This window comes from Arachis hypogaea, chromosome 8, assembly GCF_003086295.3.
Source record: "Arachis hypogaea cultivar Tifrunner chromosome 8, arahy.Tifrunner.gnm2.J5K5, whole genome shotgun sequence".
Taxonomy (NCBI): domain Eukaryota; kingdom Viridiplantae; phylum Streptophyta; class Magnoliopsida; order Fabales; family Fabaceae; genus Arachis; species Arachis hypogaea.
Genome location: NC_092043.1, coordinates 47,099,438 through 47,119,644, shown reverse-complemented (window position 1 = coordinate 47,119,644; position 20,207 = coordinate 47,099,438). Strand labels below are relative to the sequence as shown.

The 20,207-nt window shown below is 34.2% G+C and overlaps 3 protein-coding genes and 1 long non-coding RNA gene across 22 annotated transcripts; 3 read left to right on the top strand and 1 right to left on the bottom strand.

Moving 5' to 3' along the window:
- The first annotated feature begins 211 nt into the window (after positions 1-211).
- On the top strand, positions 212-4,481 carry LOC112707896 (protein WVD2-like 6). 9 transcript variants are annotated; one of them, XM_025759920.3, is made up of 9 exons: positions 212-450; positions 1,372-1,665; positions 1,769-2,017; positions 2,170-2,210; positions 2,331-2,402; positions 2,584-2,680; positions 2,779-2,850; positions 2,952-3,062; positions 3,610-4,481. In XM_025759920.3, the coding sequence occupies exons 2-9, from the start codon at positions 1,501-1,503 to the stop codon at positions 4,150-4,152; spliced, it is 1,350 nt and encodes a 449-aa protein (XP_025615705.1). In that variant the 5' UTR covers positions 212-450; positions 1,372-1,500; the 3' UTR covers positions 4,153-4,481. The 9 variants fall into 9 exon arrangements, with proteins under 9 accessions (XP_025615705.1, XP_025615709.1, XP_025615710.1 ...); XM_025759924.3 differs by having other exon boundaries at positions 239-450; positions 1,501-1,665; XM_025759925.3 differs by having other exon boundaries at positions 257-457; positions 1,501-1,665.
- LOC140174877 (uncharacterized) lies at positions 2,836-6,605 on the bottom strand. Its single transcript, XR_011864929.1, has 3 exons — positions 6,102-6,605; positions 4,980-5,032; positions 2,836-4,374 (listed from the first exon to the last, which is right to left on the bottom strand). It is a non-coding gene; the product is annotated as an uncharacterized lncRNA (long non-coding RNA).
- On the top strand, positions 5,599-11,156 carry LOC112707894 (pentatricopeptide repeat-containing protein At5g06540). Of its 3 annotated transcripts, XM_072201526.1 has the most exons (5): positions 5,599-6,583; positions 7,144-9,334; positions 9,420-9,574; positions 9,909-10,065; positions 10,833-11,156. In XM_072201526.1, exon 2 carries the CDS (start codon positions 7,312-7,314, stop codon positions 8,905-8,907), a length of 1,596 nt encoding a protein of 531 aa, XP_072057627.1. In that variant the 5' UTR covers positions 5,599-6,583; positions 7,144-7,311; the 3' UTR covers positions 8,908-9,334; positions 9,420-9,574; positions 9,909-10,065; positions 10,833-11,156. The 3 variants fall into 3 exon arrangements, with proteins under 3 accessions (XP_072057627.1, XP_025615694.1, XP_072057628.1); XM_025759909.3 differs by having other exon boundaries at positions 9,420-10,065; XM_072201527.1 differs by having other exon boundaries at positions 5,935-6,587; positions 9,420-10,065.
- An 882-nt stretch (positions 11,157-12,038) lies between these two features.
- Positions 12,039-16,849, top strand: LOC112707895 (protein WVD2-like 5). 9 transcript variants are annotated; one of them, XM_025759915.3, is made up of 10 exons: positions 12,039-12,193; positions 13,165-13,213; positions 13,295-13,458; positions 13,563-13,811; positions 13,965-14,005; positions 14,126-14,197; positions 14,378-14,474; positions 14,573-14,644; positions 14,744-14,854; positions 15,868-16,849. In XM_025759915.3, exons 2-10 carry the CDS (start codon positions 13,180-13,182, stop codon positions 16,402-16,404), a joined length of 1,377 nt encoding a protein of 458 aa, XP_025615700.1. In that variant the 5' UTR covers positions 12,039-12,193; positions 13,165-13,179; the 3' UTR covers positions 16,405-16,849. The 9 variants fall into 9 exon arrangements, with proteins under 9 accessions (XP_025615700.1, XP_025615703.1, XP_025615698.1 ...); XM_025759913.3 differs by having other exon boundaries at positions 12,061-12,200; XM_072201535.1 differs by having other exon boundaries at positions 12,062-12,193; positions 12,284-13,213.
- Positions 16,850-20,207: the final 3,358 nt, after the last annotated feature.

The following is a 20,207-nucleotide window of genomic DNA, read 5'->3' as shown; positions in this document are numbered from 1 at the left end:
CTTTTTATATGTCTCTACCTATAAAATTTACTTACTTATAGTTATACTAAATAATCTTATTTTCAACAAAAATACTAATATTTTTTTATATAAAAAAATTAGCCAATATTTTAACCAAATTGACATATATCGGCACATATCAGTAATTAACTAATTATTATATTTATTCCAAAAAAAAAAAGAAAAAGAAAATCCGAAAGTGACGAGACTTGACCTGGAAAATTTCCTTTCGGCATTTGGATTTTCATTGAAAAGTGGTGTCTCTGCCTCCTCCCAAAGCTAAAATAAATAAATAAATATTAAATAAAACAGCTACTTCTAAGTTCTACAGCGTAACTCTTTCGGATCTCTTTGGTCGGACTCGGATCCTCCATTCTCATCTCTCTCTCTCTCTCTCTCTCTCTCTTCAGATCTCTCTGTTCCTCTTTTCACACTCTCACACTCACTCAGGTAAGAGGTAACCATGCCACTCTCCATTTTCACTTCCCTTTTTGCTGTTACTCCTCTGAACCCATCAAAATCTCATTTTGGTAATCAAAGATCTTCTACTTGATTCATTTCTGTTCTGCTTCAAAATACGGGGTTTGCTGCCATTGTTTCTGGGCATAAATAGATCAATGCTGGATCAAAGTTTTGTTCTTTGCAAATGGGGCATTGGGAATTCGAGCATGCTGCTTTTGCTTCTTTTTTTTTTTTTTAGATTTGATTTCTATCACTTTCACTTGTTATGTACTCACTGTTTTCTGACTATGTTAGTTCTTAGTGAATTGCTTAGTTTTGAGCTAAGATGATGCTAAAGTAGAGGTTCAATCTTGAGCTTTTAATTTCATGTTTTCACTTTGTTTTTCTTTTAAGTTTTAAATTAAGAAAGAAAAAAAATATTTTATATTTGCATTTTCCAAATTTGTCTTCATGCACTTGGCAGCCAAAGGGGGGTTTGATGCAATCTTTCTAATTTATCCTCTACTAATGTACTCTTTGCATTATTGATTAGTGTGCATGACTTTGGAAGGTCTTGTTTGTTTCTTTTATCATATTTGTATGAATTGTGTTGCTTTTGCCTGTTTGACTGGTTTATAGGTGATGGCAACACCTCACAAGGTCTGCTATTTTTTCCTCCATCCTGTTCTTATCTTTTTCCTTCAATTGGATAAGTTGCTATTAGACCATAGAATGATGCATTCTTTTTTTTTTTTTTCTGAAAGATTGTAATCTCTTTGGTATATAAGTTGGATGGTAAATCGAAAATCACATTGATTGTCTAGAACATTTATACTTGTTAGACACAACAGATGAGTGGTGAAACTTGTTCTATAAGAGTCTAGTCTTTTCCTTGTGATCTTGTCTTGAATATCTCTATTTAACTTGTAGGATAGCTTGGTGTGAATGATCGATCCAAGTAACCTTTCGTCTGCTGATGGGATTGAAGTAGTACACTAGAATTGTGTTCATGAAAACAATATACTTTTGGAGATGATACTGGTGTTTTGAATGGTGTAGATGGTAGACCGCAGTGTTGCTGAAATTACAGAAATGGCATCTCCAAATGGAAATGTTGAAAATTTTGATGAGTTGGATGGCGCTGCAACTGATAACTCATCTGTGGTGGAAATCAGGGAAGTAGCAAATGGCAGCAGCAATGGCAACAATGTGGACAATTCTAATGTGAGAACACTTTTTTCTCCTTACTCTTTTTCCTTAGAACTGAGTTCATGATCAACTTATTTTGTTTATATTATTTGAGTCTGATTTATTTGCTCAATTCTAGGATGAGGATGTTACTACAGTAGAGGATCAATCAAGGCAATTAAGAGCTCAAAAGGGTCCTGTGAAGGAAAAGTGCACAAAGCCCACAGGTTTGAAAGGTGTTCATACAAACTCGGTGAAAAGATTCAAAGATGGACAAGATGAACATGCATCATCTGCTGTTTCAAATGGTACTTCAGCTTCAGAACCCCACCCTAGGCAGCCTGCCAAAATCAGATCGTATGATGACAAGGAAACTTGGTTGTCCAAGGTAAATATTGTTGTTACCTTTGATTGCTTTATCCTGTCATTACTTGCTAGCATTCGGTTAATCGTTTTTCCTTTGTTCTTTTATCTTTTGGGTGTTGGGTAATACCAATATAGTTTTGGCTTTCCCTGATAGTTTTTACACTTTTCTTTCAGCACCATGGAAAATCTGATCCAGTGTCTTCTGAAGTACCACTGTATGTAATGCTTTGCATGGATTTATGAATTTTCATCATATGCTAGTTGAAGAAATATGTTATGTCATATAGAAATGGTTTTACATATTTGACTAGTGGAATGTCACTTATTTGAATCAGGGACAAAGCTAAACCAAGATCATTGAAGAAAGGGCCTGCTGAAAATGTTCAAGGAGGAACAGAATGTTCTTCGTATCCTTTTATTTATTTATTTGTTTTTTTGCATGTCTGTCTGTGATTGGGTCTCTTTTGCTTCCTTGTGACCACAAGTGGGAATCTAATGGGATTGCCTTTATGGTCTTGGTGAGTTTATTATCGATTTTTGAGAGCACTCAGGTGTTTGATCATGGTCTTTCCTTAATCCACTTGGAAGTCCTACTGCAGAAGATGCTAAACCTCGTAGGGTTGGGGCACTTCCAAATTATGGATTCAGCTTCAAATGTGATGAGCGAGCTGAGAGAAGAAAACAGGTAATCAATTATTACTTACTTCCTTATTTTGTTTTAACATGAGGATTTATTTCAAATAAGTTTGTAGTTAAAAGAATCATTGATATTCTGGTGGCCAGTTTTACTCAAAGCTCGAGGAAAAGATTCATGCAAAGGAAATGGAGGAGAGTAACCTACAAGCAAAAACCAAGGTTATTATATTTGATTTCTATGCCGGCAAATTAGTGGCAGATGTTTTCTAGTTCATATGAATGCCTTTTTGATTGACATAACTCTTTCCTTCCTTTTGTAGGAGACCCAAGAAGCTGAGATTAAGATGCTTAGGAAGAGTCTTGCATTTAAAGCAACTCCAATGCCTAGTTTTTACCAGGAGCCTACTCCTCCTAGGGTAGAGTTAAAGAAGGTAAGTTTCTCTCTGTGTGTACATGCTGGCATACGCATGGCTCTGCATCTTATGGCATCCAGTCCAACTGTGTAAATGGATACTGCATATTATGTATATTACTTTTGCTTTGTGAATGCACAAATGTGGGCATGGATACATTTCACATGCGGTTTCTGAGAACAAGAATGTATGACAATCTTCCAATCCATTTCGGATGAGCAATCTCTTCTGATTGGAGCTTTCTTCTCACTCTTCCACATAACTTGATCAACTGATTTCTATGTAATTAAATGTGATATATGGCTCATCACTTTATGCATCTAAACTGATTTTACTTTATCAAAATCTGATTTTTCTTCACTGATAAGTTGAAGTCTTGTTCCTTGCTTTAGTTGTTTTGCAATCCAAATTTGACATTGTACTTGTCCATAGCGCCCCCCCCCTCCCCCCTTTCCTTTTTTCTTTTCCTCCTCTTCATATCTTGTGCTTAATCTTGTTGAGTTTGTGAGTTTGGTCTTGTCATGTGGAAATTGATATTCATTTGCCTATGAACTTACAAATGTAGATACCAACTACAAGAGCGAAATCCCCCAAGCTTGGTCGTAGGAAGAGCACCACACATCCAGAGTCAGAAGGAGACGCTATCAGCAGCGCTCAAGTAGGTCGTTTAAGCCTCAATGAGAAAGCGTCTCAGAGTACACCAACTAAAGGAATTTCTCCTGTCAATCAAAAGAAGCCGCAGCGAAAATCTCTTCCTCCTCGACTGGCTTCTGAAAAGAGTAGTCCATCCAATTCATCTACTGTGCGGACTCCATCTAAGATCACAAAAACCTCCTTATCTAGTGTAGCGACTAAAGTTACCACCTTGTCCAATTCAACAGTGAAAGATAAGGTCAAGGTGGCTGAGGCCAATGAAGAAAATAACATCTTTTCCCATGAAACAAGCAAAGTTCCACCTCTGAATGCAGCTCCCAGTCCCATGGACAAGCCAAGTGAAGCCGAGTTGTGCGCAAATGGCAATGTACTCAGAGAAGAGAAACAAGAACAAGAACAAACCTTTGTACACCATAGCAACCGAGAATTAAGTAAGTGGCAGGAGCAGAACTGAGAAACCTACTTTCCGGAGCAGTTCATTCGTCTTGTGGATATTGCAGAAGCGTATATCTGAGATTATTTAACAACAAAGGCCTGCAGATTTGCATTATGGTTTGTAATGTCAATTTGTCGAAGCAGCATTGTTTCGCATTGTCCGCTCACTCCCAAGACATCCATATGCCGAGGCGCATAGTGTCCGCCACCTATCCCAAGAAGAACTTTCTTATCATTCTCCCTACAAGATCGTGAGATATAGATTCAGGTTAGAAGTTAGAACAAACTTTGAAAAAATGTAGCACAAAGATATTACATTAAAGAAACAAACATGATTTTTCTCAAGAACTACATTCCATAAGATGCATTGTGCAATGTTGGCAGCATTAGAACAATTTAAAAGATATCAAGAGCAGTTGCTAAATTATAGTCCACGAAGTCGAGCGCGAAAATTGGAAGACTATAGTTAAAAAGTATTTCCCATCTTGCAAAAGAGAGTGAAAATGATGCCATCTGGAAACACATTGCACATAATCTCATGTAAACCATCAAACATGGAACAAGCCCAATTGGGTTTATCATTCTACCTGCCCCAGTTTCCCACATCTGTTCTTCCTCCGAGTCCAGGCGTGCGCACGCGCCCGAGAGGTTTCCGAGCTTGTGCGTACGCATAACCCAAACACCATAATGTCAGTAAACAAAATAACTATATATTCCTAATCAGCTCCTACCTACTCCATTTATTTAGGTATAGATAATTAAGAGATAAAATTCCTTATCGGAAGAATTTTGTAAAAGAAAAATTCTACATATCGATGCAAAGTGAAGAAAACACAAGTCCTCAACCTGAGCCATTACTTGAGCAGCATCTTGTCTTTTCCAATAGTCTTCGGTACTACCTATACCACAAAAGAAAACCAGTTTATATTAAGCTATTCAACAACAAAGTGTTTTCACAAGTCATAACCAAATCAAATAACTCCTAAGCGATTTCGTATATTTTGTATTAGGTCTACTCTCTTTAATGATACTTTTCTAAGTCTTCTACAAGTCATCATCATATCACCGAGAGAGAAATTATACCATCTTAATTTATTCATTCAAAATTCAAATGTATTTATTTTCCCCCTAAAGTTATAGCTAACAGCTTCTGATGAAACATGAGAATGCTGTTGAGATGGCACAAATTACTTAAAAGAACCAAAAGATATTAAAATTGTACCCAAAAAAAAAAAAGGATTCCGACACATAAAAGGGTATCGGTACAAGTGAGAGATGGTTAATTGAGGACCAACTTAAGGACAGTCAACAATTCCAAGTATTAAACTACAATAACACTGCTGATTTACAAGCTTCACCTATATTTCTCTTTGAACATCAGTTTTTTTTTTTTTTTCTCCCACCCAAAAAACTTGAAAGATGGAACCTTCTACACAATTCACAAGTACTCGCAAAAGGGAAAGATGAATATGAATTGAACGTGAGATTAAACGTCAAGATAAAGAAAGACAGTTTTGATTTGGAAACCAAACATTGGAGGAATAGTAATGAATTTATACCCTAATAATAGATTATGCAATGTACTTATGATATATGGTATATCAAATCCATGAATCCAGAACAGATCTAAGAGGAAGAAAAGAGCACTCACCAATCTCAAGAAACGTTGCATCAGAATAAATAATTCAAAGAAAATAACTAGAAATGAATTTTTACTAATTATAAGAAACATTACGGACTAATATCTAACTAACTCAATGATATCTACAGTATAAAACCGTTAATAGTCAAAATAGTTGTTAATTCAGTTCTCGACATATGAAATACCTCAAAATTGATTCACTATCATATCTATCAGAATCAATTTGAGGTCTTTGAGGAGCAAATTAAGTGATCTTTCATGGCCATTTTAACTATTATTCCAAAAAAGAAAAGAGGAATTTGAAAATGAAGTATTGATAATTGAACCTGGAGATGGGGACCTGGTTGCCAAGCGGGCATTGGCAGGGTTGATGGAAGCAGGGTCGGAGGTTGTAGCAACAAGAAGAGTCACCATTGCTGAGTGGTGGTGGTGCTTCACTTGAATTGAATTTGATGATGATGATGATGATGATGAAGAAGAAGAAGAAGAAGAAGAAGAAGAAGGAGAAGAAGGTGAAGGGAATGATAATGGTTTGGAATTTGAAAGCGGTATTAAAGAAAAAAGGTGGTAAGCACACGGTTATTCACAGCAGTAACTTCAATCTTCAAAACTCAAAAAATTGAAAAAAACTGAAAAACCCTAATCGCCGTTCCAGCATCCTCTCTCGTCTCTCCCCTACTGCCACTGTCACAGTCGCCGTCGTCGAACTACTCTCCGTCGCTCACTGTCGTCGATTTCTAACACAGCAACGGCCAACGACATTCCTCTCTCGTCTCTCCCCTGCTGCTGCCATCTAACGACTAACACAGTAGGTCATCTCTTTTCTCTTTACTTTCCGATTTCGTTCTTTACACTTTTTAACTTAGGTTTATCGTTTGTATTACTTTCTGTTTTACTATGATTTGAAGCAGGGGAGACCATACTTTTTTACATACTCAATTAGTCACCCATTTTTACAATTACTCGTGATTTATTGCCAGTTTTCATAAGTAGTTAAGGGTTTGATGCATGGAAGAAATTTGATAGAATGAGAGACGTTGAGGTAATACAAGTGATATTGGTGCATGTTAAAGTTGCTAACTGGTAACTAATGTATAATGTTAATGCAATGAACTTGTTAGTGCTACCTAGAATTATGTTATCTATTATTGATAATCACTTGGTGAAATAACTTGTATTATATAAATTGAAATCAGATAAGTCCTTGGCCAATTTGCTTGTCTTGTGCCATGGTTATTAGTTATTACATTTGGAGTCCTTTGCTTAATGAAGCATTTGCTTTGTCTCAGCATCAATAGTGACCAATTTACACTTTAATTCATTCACTGCTAGTACTCTTACATTTGCTTATTGTTGATGTTGTTGTAGACGAGATGAGGCGAAAGCTCAGAGAGCTCTAGAATGCCCTTGCATTGCTGACTTGCAATAGGCATGCAGCAATAGACCCTTAAATGAAGATTGGATCCGCAACGGATTAGTCCTTGCCCGCAGGGGAATTCAGTGGCCAACCAAAAAAATATAGTCTCTCTCTCTCCTATGAGCTCAATCCCACGTCTCTTGCAAGGAACCATAAATCCAAGCACAAGAGAGCTAAAGCGAATCCATGCCCACGCCATCACCAATGGCCTTGCACGATTCTCCTACATCTCCAGCAGACTCTTGGCCTTCTATTTCCAATGCCACCAGCGCAACCGCCGCAATATGCGCTGTTTAGAGGCTTTTTTCATTCACATGCCAATTCACACTGTCTTCGATTTCAATGTCATGATAACAGCTTTTTCAAGAGACTCACAATTTTACAACTCTTTTCTGCTTTTCAAACAAATGCTAGCCACTGGTGTTAGGCCCAACTCTCACACCTTCACCATGTTTGTCAAATCTTGCCGTGGCTCTTTGTCTCTCCTCCAACAAGCCCATGCTCAAGTGGTGAAGTTAGTGAGTGTGGATTATGATGCTTTTGTAGTGAGTTCTTTGATTGGTGTTTATTGTGATCATGGAGAGGTTGGCGTTGCACGCCAGGTGTTCGATGAATGTTCCAACAAGAATGTGGTGTGTTGGACTGGTCTTGTTACTGGTTATTGTAATAATGGTTTAGTTGAGAAAGCAAGGATGTTGTTTGATGAGATGCCGCAAAGGAATGAGGTATCCTACAGCGCCATGGTGTCTGGGTATGTGAGGAATGGTTGTTTCAATGAGGGCATTCAAGTTTTCCACAAGCTCAAGTGTTGTGGAAATGTTGTTAATTTGAATGGCTCTCTTCTGGTGAGTGTGCTCAATGCATGTGCTGCTGTGGGTGCATTTGAAGAAGGCAAATGGATTCACAGTTACATTGATGAAAATGGTTTGGAGTATGAACTCGAACTGGGCACTGCGTTGATTGATTTCTACACCAAGTGTGGGTGGGTAGAAGAGGCAGAGAGAGTGTTTGATAGTATGCCTAGTAAGGATGTTGCTACTTGGAGTGCTATGATATTGGGTTTGGCTATTAATGGAAAGAATTATATGGCTCTTGAGCTTTTCGATAAGATGGAGAAGGTTGGACCCAACCCCAATGCAGTTACTTTTGTTGGTGTTCTAACTTCCTGCAATCACAAGGACTTGTTGACTAAAGCGTGGTGGTTTTTTGAACGAATGAGTGGAAAATATGGCATCCTACCATCCATTGAACACTATGGATGCATGGTTGATATTTTGGCGCGAGGCGGGCGAATCAAAGATGCTTTAGCGTTAGTTGCTAGGATGCCGATAGAACCGGATGGAGCCATATGGGGGTCTTTGCTCAACGGATGCATGATGCATTGTCATGTTGAACTGGCACATAGAGTTGGGAAGTATTTGATAGAATTGGAGCCTCAACGTAGTGGATATTACATCCTTCTAGCAAACATGTATGCAAGCACGGGCAAATGGGAAGGTGTCTCCGAGACGAGAAGACTGATGAAAAAAAGGGGAGTATCAACCATTTCTGCTTGGAGTTTCATAGAAATTGACCAGTCCATCCACAAATTTGTTGCTGATGATAAGTGTTGTACATATTCAGAAGAAATTTACAGAGTTTTAAACCACTTGAGTAAGGGACTCGAGGATTTCTCCAGATCAAAAGATGCATTCTATTTATTTGAAGTAATATAACTTCAAAAATAGTGGTCTCAGATTCATATTGCATATGAATTTCAAGATATTCTCACTTGTTGATCTGATCAGCCATCTGTACATTATGGAATTCATTCTTTATTTAAATACTAAAGTTGGTTGTTGAGACTGCCAAAAGTATGGCAAATGAAATGATCTTGAGGTCTAAACTCATTTGGAAAAGGTTAGTTATCGGTATTGTCAAATTCAATACTTTCCATTAGAACAGGAGCATCATCCACTGATGTCTATGAAGAATGGCCATGTTGCGATGCTGACAAACAAGGAAGATTTGGAATTAAATTGAATAGTTGCACAGATCATTGAGCAGAACATGTTGGAATTTGAAAGAGCTGTTTAAAGGCCATGGAGTCCTCTAAAACCTATTGCAATGGAAGAAGCCCTTAATTTTGTGCTCAAGATTAAGGTACAAACCCTTTGCTTCATATCTATCTATCATGAATAGAAAGCTCGTGAATTCCTTGCTGATTTGGAATTTTCTCTGCATTCAGAATTTCTTTTAAAAGGTCAAAACTGTGTCGGCGATGACGATGGCTTGTGGTTTCAAATGGTTAGGGTTGGTAAGGAATCGGGAAATGGTGCTTGGTGCAGACATTAGTCACTGTTGGTACTGCCTGTGGCGATGTTGCGTCTGAGTTGTGCTCTGGTTCTGTCCCATTGCTTAACCCTGTTCTTTCTGTGTTGTGTTTGTTGGATTGTTATGTGTTTGCTTGCCAATTGATTTGTTAGGGTTTGTGATTTGCAATTTGTTTCGTGTGTGTATGCCGATTCTGGAGTTTGATCCTTATGTTCTTAATCTTTATGAAATCTCTGGTTATATGTTTCCATCTGCTGTTTCCCTCATTCTTCTTCCTTGATCATTGTTTGAATGTGGGATGTTGAAACTTGCATGTCTTTGGTGGGTATTTTGGAGAGTGAGAATGAAGTAGATGATGTTCTTGTTGACGATCTCATGGTTTCTTGACTGCTCTGATGTGCAGGGTATGGCTTGCTTATGTAACTTCCTTGAACAGTTTACAACTGTTTGCTTGATTATGCAGAATTCTGATTCATTGGAAGTTTGAAGAAGTTTTCAGTTGCAGTTTTGACTGTTCCTGTTTAATGGAGGAATGTCAATGGTGTCCTTTTTCATGAGATGTAAGTGTTTTATGTTTTATTAAGTTGACATCAATTAGGGTTGCTTTTAGACACATGCTGCATTGTCCAATTGTTGGGTTCATAAATCATAATATTCTAGTGCTCTGTTTTTAATGTGGCAAAATTCAGTTTGGTTTTGGAGTGATGTAGTGTGGAATAAGTGTTGAAAGAGTATGTTTTTGTAGATGTGTTTTTATTTACTATTGAATGTTGCTATTTGTGTCTTCGTAATGGTTTTGGAGTTTTGGTTACTTGGTTATATCAGTTATTCTACACTACACTCCAAAACCAAACTGTTCTATAGTAGAATACGTGTGAAGGAGGAAAATATTGTTCTTCAATATATTTGGATAACAAGTAAAATCACTAAAATTCTGCATGGTATTTTTGTTTGGGCGATTCATTAGAAATTAGAACCCTATTTATAAATATTTTGAAAAGCTTGAACTTATAACTTTATTTCATAAAATTTTGGAGCATTCTCAACAAAACATAAGAATTACCTTCGATAAAAAAAATGACCTTACAAATAAAGTTGATATGGAATTCAATATGTCGTTGGTACAAGCATGTATATTGTACCTCATACTTTCGAACTTCCTAGTATATAAGGCGATATGTAGCCCAATGCTCCATCAAAGCTTGTTGTATAATACTTGATTCAATAGTAATATTTCACTCGATCAAACTCTAGTACTCTAATTGCAAAGACTGTTATAAATTCTATGCTTAACCAATAGTTTGACACTCATCTATATTGTGGTTAGGGTCTCTTGGTTCAAAAGACATTGTGTTTTTTTGCATAAGGTTCAAATCTAATGTGACATAGCAACTTAGAACTTGTGAATGACTAAGAAGGATGACAAGATAAATCGTGAGTGCAAGATGTAGCATATCACCTTAGCTTACATGTGACTTAAAGATAGAGTTGGACAGATTCCACCTGGAGCTGATGTACACATTCTTGACAAATTTACTGTGTCTTGATTGTACAATAAACAAGAAAAAATAACACATTTTATTTACTGTAAATAAAATATACCAAAAAAAGAGAATCTTGTTTGTAATAAGATGTGTATATTTTTTGCTTTTCTACGGTGAACGAAATATGTATTATAGTGCAAAATTTACACGCTTTTTAATTTGTATAAGTTGGTGATTTTCAAAAAAAAAATGTGTAAGATTATTACTTTTTAAGATATCATACTCAAAATTCGCCTTCAGTGTATAATATGTTTAGAAATTTAAAAATAACAAAAAGACAATTTGTCCCAATAAATTGTGTTTTAAAAATATTAATTTGCCGACCATTTTTCTTTTCAAAATTTGAAACAATAAAAAAATATTATTCGCCTTTGACAAATTTACCTTTTAGTCACCAAAAAATTTACCTTTTGAAAATATTAAAACAAAAAGATAATACATTCCCAGAAAATTTACTTTTTAAAAATTTAAGGAATTTACAATTCAATCCTAGCAAATTCGCTTTTTGAATTAAAAAAAACTTGAATTTGTCCCGGCAAGTTCTATTTACTATATTTAGCCCCTTATTTTTTGAACGGGAGTGTTAGGTAAATAATGATTATCTTGAACAATATAAACAATCATCGATCAAATAAAAATATACTATATTTCTAAATTAATTATCAAAATCTTAATATTAAAATAACTATCTGTACATCTAGTAAAATAAACATCTAGATCCAATATATCTATTGTTCACATTGTTTAATATTTTTATTATCTACCTATATTTTTCCTTCACCAATAATTCTCATTTTTGGGATTTCATTCCAACAAATTATATAAAAAGTTTTAACCAAATTTACAGATATCAGCACATATCAGTAATTATTATATTTATTCCAAAAAAATAAAAGAAAATCCGAAAGCGACGAGACTTGACCTGGAAAATTTCCTTTCGGCATTTGGATTTTCATTGAAAAGTGGTGTCTCTGCCTCTTCCCAAAACTAAAATAAATAAATAATAAATAAAACAGATAGATAAAAGCAACAGCTACTTCTACAGCGTGAATCTTTCGGATCTCTTTGGTCGGACTCGGGTCCTCCATTCTCATCCCTCTCTCTCTTCAGATCTCTCTATTCCCCTTTTCACACTCTCACTCAGGTTAGAGGTAACCATGCCACTCTCCATTTTCACTTCCCTTTTTGCTGTTACTCTTCTGAACCCATCAAAATCTCATTTTGGTAATCACAGATCTTCTACTTCATTCATTTCTGTTCTGCTTCAAAATGTGGGGTTTGCTGCCATTGTTTCTGGGCATAAATAGATCAATGCTGTATCAAAGTTTTGTTCTTTGCAAATGGGCCATTGGGAATTGGAGCATGCTGCTAGTGCTTCTTTTTTGCTTTGATTTGATTTCTATCACTTTCACTTTTTATGTACTCATTGTTTTCTGACTATTTTAGTTCTTAGTTAATTGCTTAGTTTTGAGCTAAGATGATGCTAAAGTAGAGGTTCAATCTTGAGCTTTCAATTTCATGTTTTCGCTTTGTTTTTCTTTAAGTTTTAAATTAAGAAAGAAAACAAATATTTTATATTTGCATCTTCCAAATTTGTCTTCATGCACTTGGCAGCCAAAGGGGGGTTTGATGCAATCTTTCTAATTTATCCTCTACTAATGTACTCTTTGCATTATTGATTAGTGTGCATGACTTTGGAAGGTCTTGTTTGTTTCTTTTATCGTATTTGTATGAATTGTGAAATTTCAATTATGTACCAAATATTCAAGAAAACAAAAAGAATTTTTTATGTTGTGTTGCAAATTTGCCTGTTTGACTGGTTTATAGGTCATGACAACACCTCACCAGGTCTGCTATTTTTTCCTCCATCCTGTTCTTATCTTTTTCCTTCAATTGGATAAGTTGCTATTAGACCATAGAATGATGCATTCTTTTTTTTTTTCTGAAAGATTGTAATCTCTTTGGTATATAAGTTGGATGGTAAATCGAAAATCACATTGATTGTCTAGAATATTTATACTTGTTAGACACAACAGATGAATGGTGAAACTTGTTCTATAAGAGTGTAGTTTTTTCCTTGTGGTCTTGTCTTGAATATCTCTATTTAACTTGTAGGATAGCTTGGTGTGAATGATCGATCCAAGTAACCTTTCGTCTGCTGATGGTATTGAAGTAGTACACTAGAATTGTGTTCACGAAAACGATATACTTTTGGAGATGATACTGGTGTTTTGAATGGTGTTAGATGTAGACCCCAGTGTTGCTGAAATTACAGAAATGGCATCTCCAAATGGAAATGTTGAAAATTTTGATGAGTTGGATGGTGCTGCAACTGATAACTCATCTGTGGTGGAAATCAGGGAAGTAGCAAATGGCAGCAGCAATGGCAACAATGTGGACAATTCGAATGTGAGAACACTTTTTTTCTCCTTACTGTTTTTCCTTAGAACTGAGTTCGTGATCAACTTATTTTGTTTATATTATTTGAGTCTGATTTATTTGCTAAATTCTAGGGTGAGGATGTTACTACAGTAGAGGATCAATCAAGGCAATTAAGTGCTCAAAAGGGTCCTGTGAAGGAAAAGTGCACAAAGCCCACAGGTTCGAAAGATGTTCATGTAAACTCGGTGAAAAGAGGCAAAGATGGAAAAGATGAACATGCATCATCTGCTGTTTCAAATGGTACTTCAGCTTCAGAACCCCACCCTAGGCAGCCTGCCAAAATCAGATCGTATAATGACAAGGAAACTTGGTTGTCCAAGGTAAATATTGTTGTTACTTTGGTTGCTTTATCCCATCATTACTTCCGCTAGCATTCGGTTAATCATGCTTCCTTTGTTCTTTTATCTTTTGGGTGTTGGGTAATAACAATATAGTTTTGGCTTTCCCTGATAGTTTTTACTCTTTTCTTTCAGCACCCTGGAAAATCTGATCCAGTGTCTTCTGAAGTACCACTGTATGTAATGCTTTGCATGTATTTGTGAATTTTCTTCATATGCTAGTTGAATAAATATGTTATGTCATATAGAAATGGTTTTACATATATGACTAGTGGAATGTCACTTATTGGAATCAGGGACAAAGCTAAACCAAGATCATTGAAGAAAGGGCCCGCTGAAAATGTTCAAGGAGGAACAGAATGTTCTTCGTATCCTTTTATTTATTTATTTATTTTTTGCATGTCTGTTTGTGATTGGGTCTCTTTTGCTTCCTTGTGAGCACAAGTGGGAATCTAATGGGACTGCCTTTATGGTCTTGGTGAGTTTATTATCGATTTTTGAGAGCACTCTGGTGTTTGATCATGGTCTTTCCTTAATCTACTTGGAAGTCCTACTGCAGAAGATGCTAAACATCGCAGGGTTGGGGCACTTCCCAATTATGGATTCAGCTTCAAATGTGATGAGCGAGCTGAGAGAAGAAAACAGGTAATCAATTATTACTTACTTCCGTATTTTGTTTTAACATGAGGATTTATTTCAAATAAATTTGTAGTTAAAAAAATCATTGATATTCTGGTGGCCAGTTTTACTCAAAGCTCGAGGAAAAGATTCACGCAAAGGAAGTGGAGGAGAGTAACCTACAAGCAAAAACCAAGGTTATTATATTTGATATCTATGCCGGCAAATTAGTGGCAGATGTTTTTAGTCATATGAATGCCTTTTTCATTGGCATAAATCTTTCGTTCCTTTTGTAGGAGACACAAGAAGCTGAGATTAAGATGCTTAGGAAGAGTCTTGCATTTAAAGCAACTCCAATGCCTAGTTTTTACCAGGAGCCTACTCCTCCTAGGATGGAGTTAAAGAAGGTAAGTTTCTCTGTGTGTGTACACGCTGGCATATGCATGGCTCTGCATCTAATGGCATCCAGTCCAATTGTGTAAATATATACTACATAAATTATGTATGTTCCCTTTGCTTTGTGCATGCGCAAATGTGGGCATGGCTACATTTTTCATGTGGTTTCTGAGAGTAAGAATGTAAGACAATCTTCCAATCCGTTTCGGAAGAGCAATCTCTTCTGATTGGAGCTTTCTTCTCACTCCTCCACATAACTTGATAAACTGATTTCTATGTAATTAAATGTCTCTTTTGCTCTTCCGATTACAGAATTATTCGTCTCCACTTATTATATGATGCATATTCGCTTACATTTATAGTGCTATTAGTTACTCCAACTAGTTGTGGTATTTTTCGCTAAGGAGTCAATTATTTTGTTTGTGCAAACTTCAGGCATCCTAGATATGAAACTTGGAGGGAACGCTTTATTATGGAAATTGCATATGTAATTATATCATTGGTTATGAAACTTATCTTCTGATGTTGTTTAACCAACATTGGTAGGCAGGCAACATACAAGATAAGCCTCTCATATAATGTAGTACATGTGATAAGTTTAGAAAACTTTGATGCTCATTCGTTATGATTTCAATTACTCTGATGATTCATCAAATTAGAGTCGATTATCTACTTTCATTGATCTCCATGAGGAACCTTAGATTCAATGATTATTGTTTTTAAAATTTTGCTGCCGTTGAGGTTCTATATGGCTGAAAATATTTCAGTTAATTTGTTATTATATATGGTTTGTCACTTTGTGCATCTAAACTGATTTTACTTTATCAAAATCTGATTTTTCTTCACTGATAAGTTGAAGTCTTGTTCCTTGCTTTAGTTGTTTTGCAATCCGAACTTGACATTGTACTTATCCATTGTCCCCCCCTCCTCCCCTTTTCCTCCTCCTGATATCTTGTTGAGTTTGTGAGTTTGGTCTTGTCGTGTGGAAATTGAAATTCATTTGCCTATGAACTTACAAATGTAGATACCAACTACAAGAGCGAAATCCCCCAAGCTTGGTCGTAGGAAGACCGCAACACATCCAGAGTCAGAAGGAGACGCTATCAGCAGCGCTCAAGTAGGTCGTTTAAGCCTCGATGAGAAAGCGTCTCAGAGTACACCAACTAAAGGAATTTCTCCTGTCAATCAAAAGAAACCGCAGCGAAAATCTCTTCCTCCTCGACTGGCTTCTGAAAAGAGTAGTCCATCCAATTCATCTACTGCACGGACTCCATCTAAGACACCTAATATCACAAAAACCCCCTTATCTAGTATAGCGACTAAAGTTACCACCTTGTCCAATTCAACAGTGAAAGATAAAGCCAAGGTGGCTGAGGCCAATGAAGAAAACAACATCTTGTCCCATGAAACAAGCAAAGTTCCACCTCTGAATTCGGCTCCCAGTCCCATCGACAAGCCAAGTGAAGCTGAGTTGTGCACAAATGGCAATGTACTCAGAGAAGAGAAACAAGAACAAGAACAAACCTTTGTACAACAAGAACCCATAGCGACCGAGAATTAAGTAAGTGGCAGGAGCAGAACTGAGAAACCTACTATAAGGAGCAGTTTATTCGTCTCGTGGATATTGCAGAAGCGTATGACTGAGATTATTTAACAACGAAGGCCTGCAGATTTGCATTATGATTTTTAATGTCAATTTGTCGAAGCAGCATTGTTTCGCGTTGTTCGCTCACTCCCGAAGCATGCTCATTTTGTCCCTCTACCTCCTTGTGGCAGCAATATGTAACTATCTGTTGGGTTGTTCTTAGTTGATGTTACTTTAATTATGCAGCATTTGTCTGATTGTTACATACTGAAAATGTTAGGGGAAATTTTTGAGAATGTTATTTCCTTTCCATCAGTGGTACAATTCTGTTTCAGGCCTTTGCTTTTGTATAATTGGCATTGTCACATGAAACAAGCTGTTTTATGTTGTGAACAATTCTCAATCATATATGCTTGTCTTACACCTTTGCCTTATGCTTCAAATTCCAAGTTCCTATTTTGGATAATTTTATTTTAGTTTAATTACTCTATTGGTCTCTATAGTTTTTTTAAATTTGCAATTAGATTTCTAAATTTTTTTTTTTCTAATTAGATCTTTACATTGTTTTTAATTTTGTAATTAAATTTTTTTTATGTTAAAAATATTAAAATTAACAAAATATTTTTTCTAAAAAATATATAGTTAAAGATCTAATTAGATTTTTAATTGTGAATATTTTTAATTTATAAAAAAACATTCAGTTAATTTTAATATTTTTTATAATAGAAAGGACTTAATTATAAAATTAAAAATAGTATAAAAATTTAATTAAAAATAATTATAAAAATTTAATTATAAATTTGATAAAATTATAAAGAACTATAAAATAATTAAACATTATTTTCATTTTACTTTGTTAGCTTATTGCCGGTAAATTACAATCTAAGATAGAAATTAGAAAAAATTCAAATCTAGTTATTGAATTTTGTTGTTGAGAGGAAGAAATAAACATACAAGTATATGAGATTAGGGTTACGTAACATTGTCTAGTTTTGTTTGTGGATTGGATGGAATAAAATTAGACATTTAACTATTATATCTGTTGGTTTTATAATATTTTAATATAAATTTAATTTTAATGTATTAATTATGTAAAATAATTTTATATATATATTAAATTTTATAATATTATATTAATAAAAATAATTATCTTTTTATTTTGATTGAATGAATGATCATAAAAAAAAAGACGAATATAATTAGAGGTGTATTATACGCATTAAAATTAAGCTCCTCAAATATACAATTGAACCTGTGGGGGAAAACATTTAGGGTAGCCCACTAATATACAATTGACCCTGTGCTGGCATATTAGGGTTTATGGTTGTTATTGATGGGCTGGGCTACCCTGGCCTGGGCCAATTTTGGAGCGGATAAGGGCGATACAAGTCTTTCTTGATAAATAAAAACCAAGAATAAGGTTTGTAAAGGATAATAAAAATACGAAATAAAAAAAAAAACTTACCCCTTTCTTAAATACGTTCTTTTTACGAAATATTGAAAGCAAAAACCGCCGAGAATGAAAAATAGAGAAGATATTCGCAAACCAAGCAAATATATTTTTAAGAGTAAAATATTAAATTGGTCCTCTTTATTTAGGTCTAATTATATTTTAGTTTTTAAAGTTTAAAGTGTCTAATTTAAATTTAAAAAAAATTATTTAACTTTAATATAGTCCTGTCATAAAGTCAATTTTTAGATATGAAAAACTTATATAACCAAACTCTTCGATTGTCGAGGAGAGTTTTATACGATAAAAGTGACGATTGGCCTTGTCCTCGTCGCCACCGACAAATTTTTCCGCAGAAAGTGAGTTCTCGACAATATGTTCTCCATGTGCTTGAACCAATGTTAGTGGCTTGTAGTCCGCTATGCTTCACGAGTTTGTACTTCTTATTTAAGGAAAGACATTAAGGTTTAGTGGAACGATAACATTAATTATTTAACATTAATTTTACTATAGGATACTTTAAATCTTAAAAATCAAAATAGAATTAGACTCAAACATAATTGATCAATTTAGTATTTTACTCTATTTCTAATTGTGTTAATTTGTTGTTTGAGGAATTATTTATTCTTAGAGAAAATAATATTTATTTGGACAAAATGAAAAGCATTTACATTTCACATGCTTATATAATTGCAAAACATACAATTTTTTTGAGAAATTGACAGTCCAAAATATTTTAATTAATAACATATCAAAGTTAACCGCTCGTAAAACTTGATTATTCCTAATAAACCTTGATTATGAGATTACACAAAAACACCCAATGAATAATGAAAAACTAAAGAGAATACATCTTGGGAAAAATGTTATTTTGTTTTAAAGTTACTAACGACTCAATAATATGCATTAACATATCTATCAAGTAGCTTTTTTATATATATAAAATGGTGGCTTCTTTTTTTTTATATTCAAATCATAATTTAGTGGGAAGTTAAAATAGACACCAATTACCTCTTAATCTCTTTTATATACAGATTATTAGATCAGTTTAAGTTCTAAAGCTGTACATGTAGATAGGACTTCAGCAACAAAAGAATCTCCGCCTCACAAACATGATATTCATTCTTATTTCCTATTAATTCTTTTTAGCGAAAAGAAAAATTCGGATCCAAAATAAAGTACTTTGTTAAGGAGTAAAAGTACCTGTCATTTAAAGATAAAAAAATTTTAGTTGGTCGAATAGTTAATTTATCTGTTTAAGTAATGTTAAAATTTTAAATTATGTATTGTATATTCAATAAGTTATTAGTTAACAACAAACTCTTAAATAAAAATTAGATCCACGTAATTTGATAGATTAATTTTTTGTCTATCAAATTAAAAGATACAGTAAAAATATGGAAATGGATTATTTCTATATTTTTTTACGCTTAAAAAATAAAATGTAATTTTTTATCTTTAATTTTATAAATAAAATTAAAATTAAATAAAAAAATAATAAAAAATAAAATTAAATATTAAATATCATCTAATTTTTTTCATTGGTAGAGAGATCCACCCCATAAAAACATAAACCAAGAAAAAGTAGCTGTCATTTGAATTAATTTTATGTTGGTCGAATTTATGTTACGGTCTATATGTGTCTTAGTGAGTAGAGTACATGTGGCCCAGTACGACTGTTGAGTGTTGAGTGTTTAAAGTTTAAACAATGCAAAATTCTTTTATTGTCAGAAATGAAATCAAATTCATGTATCTAAACTTGGAAACTTAATGTTGTATTGAGTTGGAGGTGGTCAATTTATTATTAGAACCAAATCCCCCTCATAATTGAGGGTTGAGGCCCCATCTAATTAATTAATAAATAAATAACCAATCTGCCATTCTTCCCTAAAAGTCATTAAGCATTAGTGTTGGTAATATTCTTTGTGAACTATAAAAAAGAACTACAATACTAGAAAGATAATAAAAAATAAATTCAAACGGTGTAAATTTATTTTATTTAATATTTATTAATTTTAATAATAATTAATTCTAATAATAATTATAAAAGTTACATAAAACAAATTTTAATTATTTTTGATAAATTTTTTATTATCAAATATTTCTCAAAAAAAAAAAGAAAAAAGAAAAAAAATGTATTTGGTTTGTTTGCTTTTATTTATTTTTATCTACATCTTTGATCATTATGTTTTAAATATATTGATTCAAGAATAAATTAAAAAATGACTATCACAAACAAAAAGAAATTTTTTTTTTTGCAAATAATAAAGGATATTAATTTCTATGCACTATAATAGATAACAGTTTTCCTGCCAACCAACGAAATTAT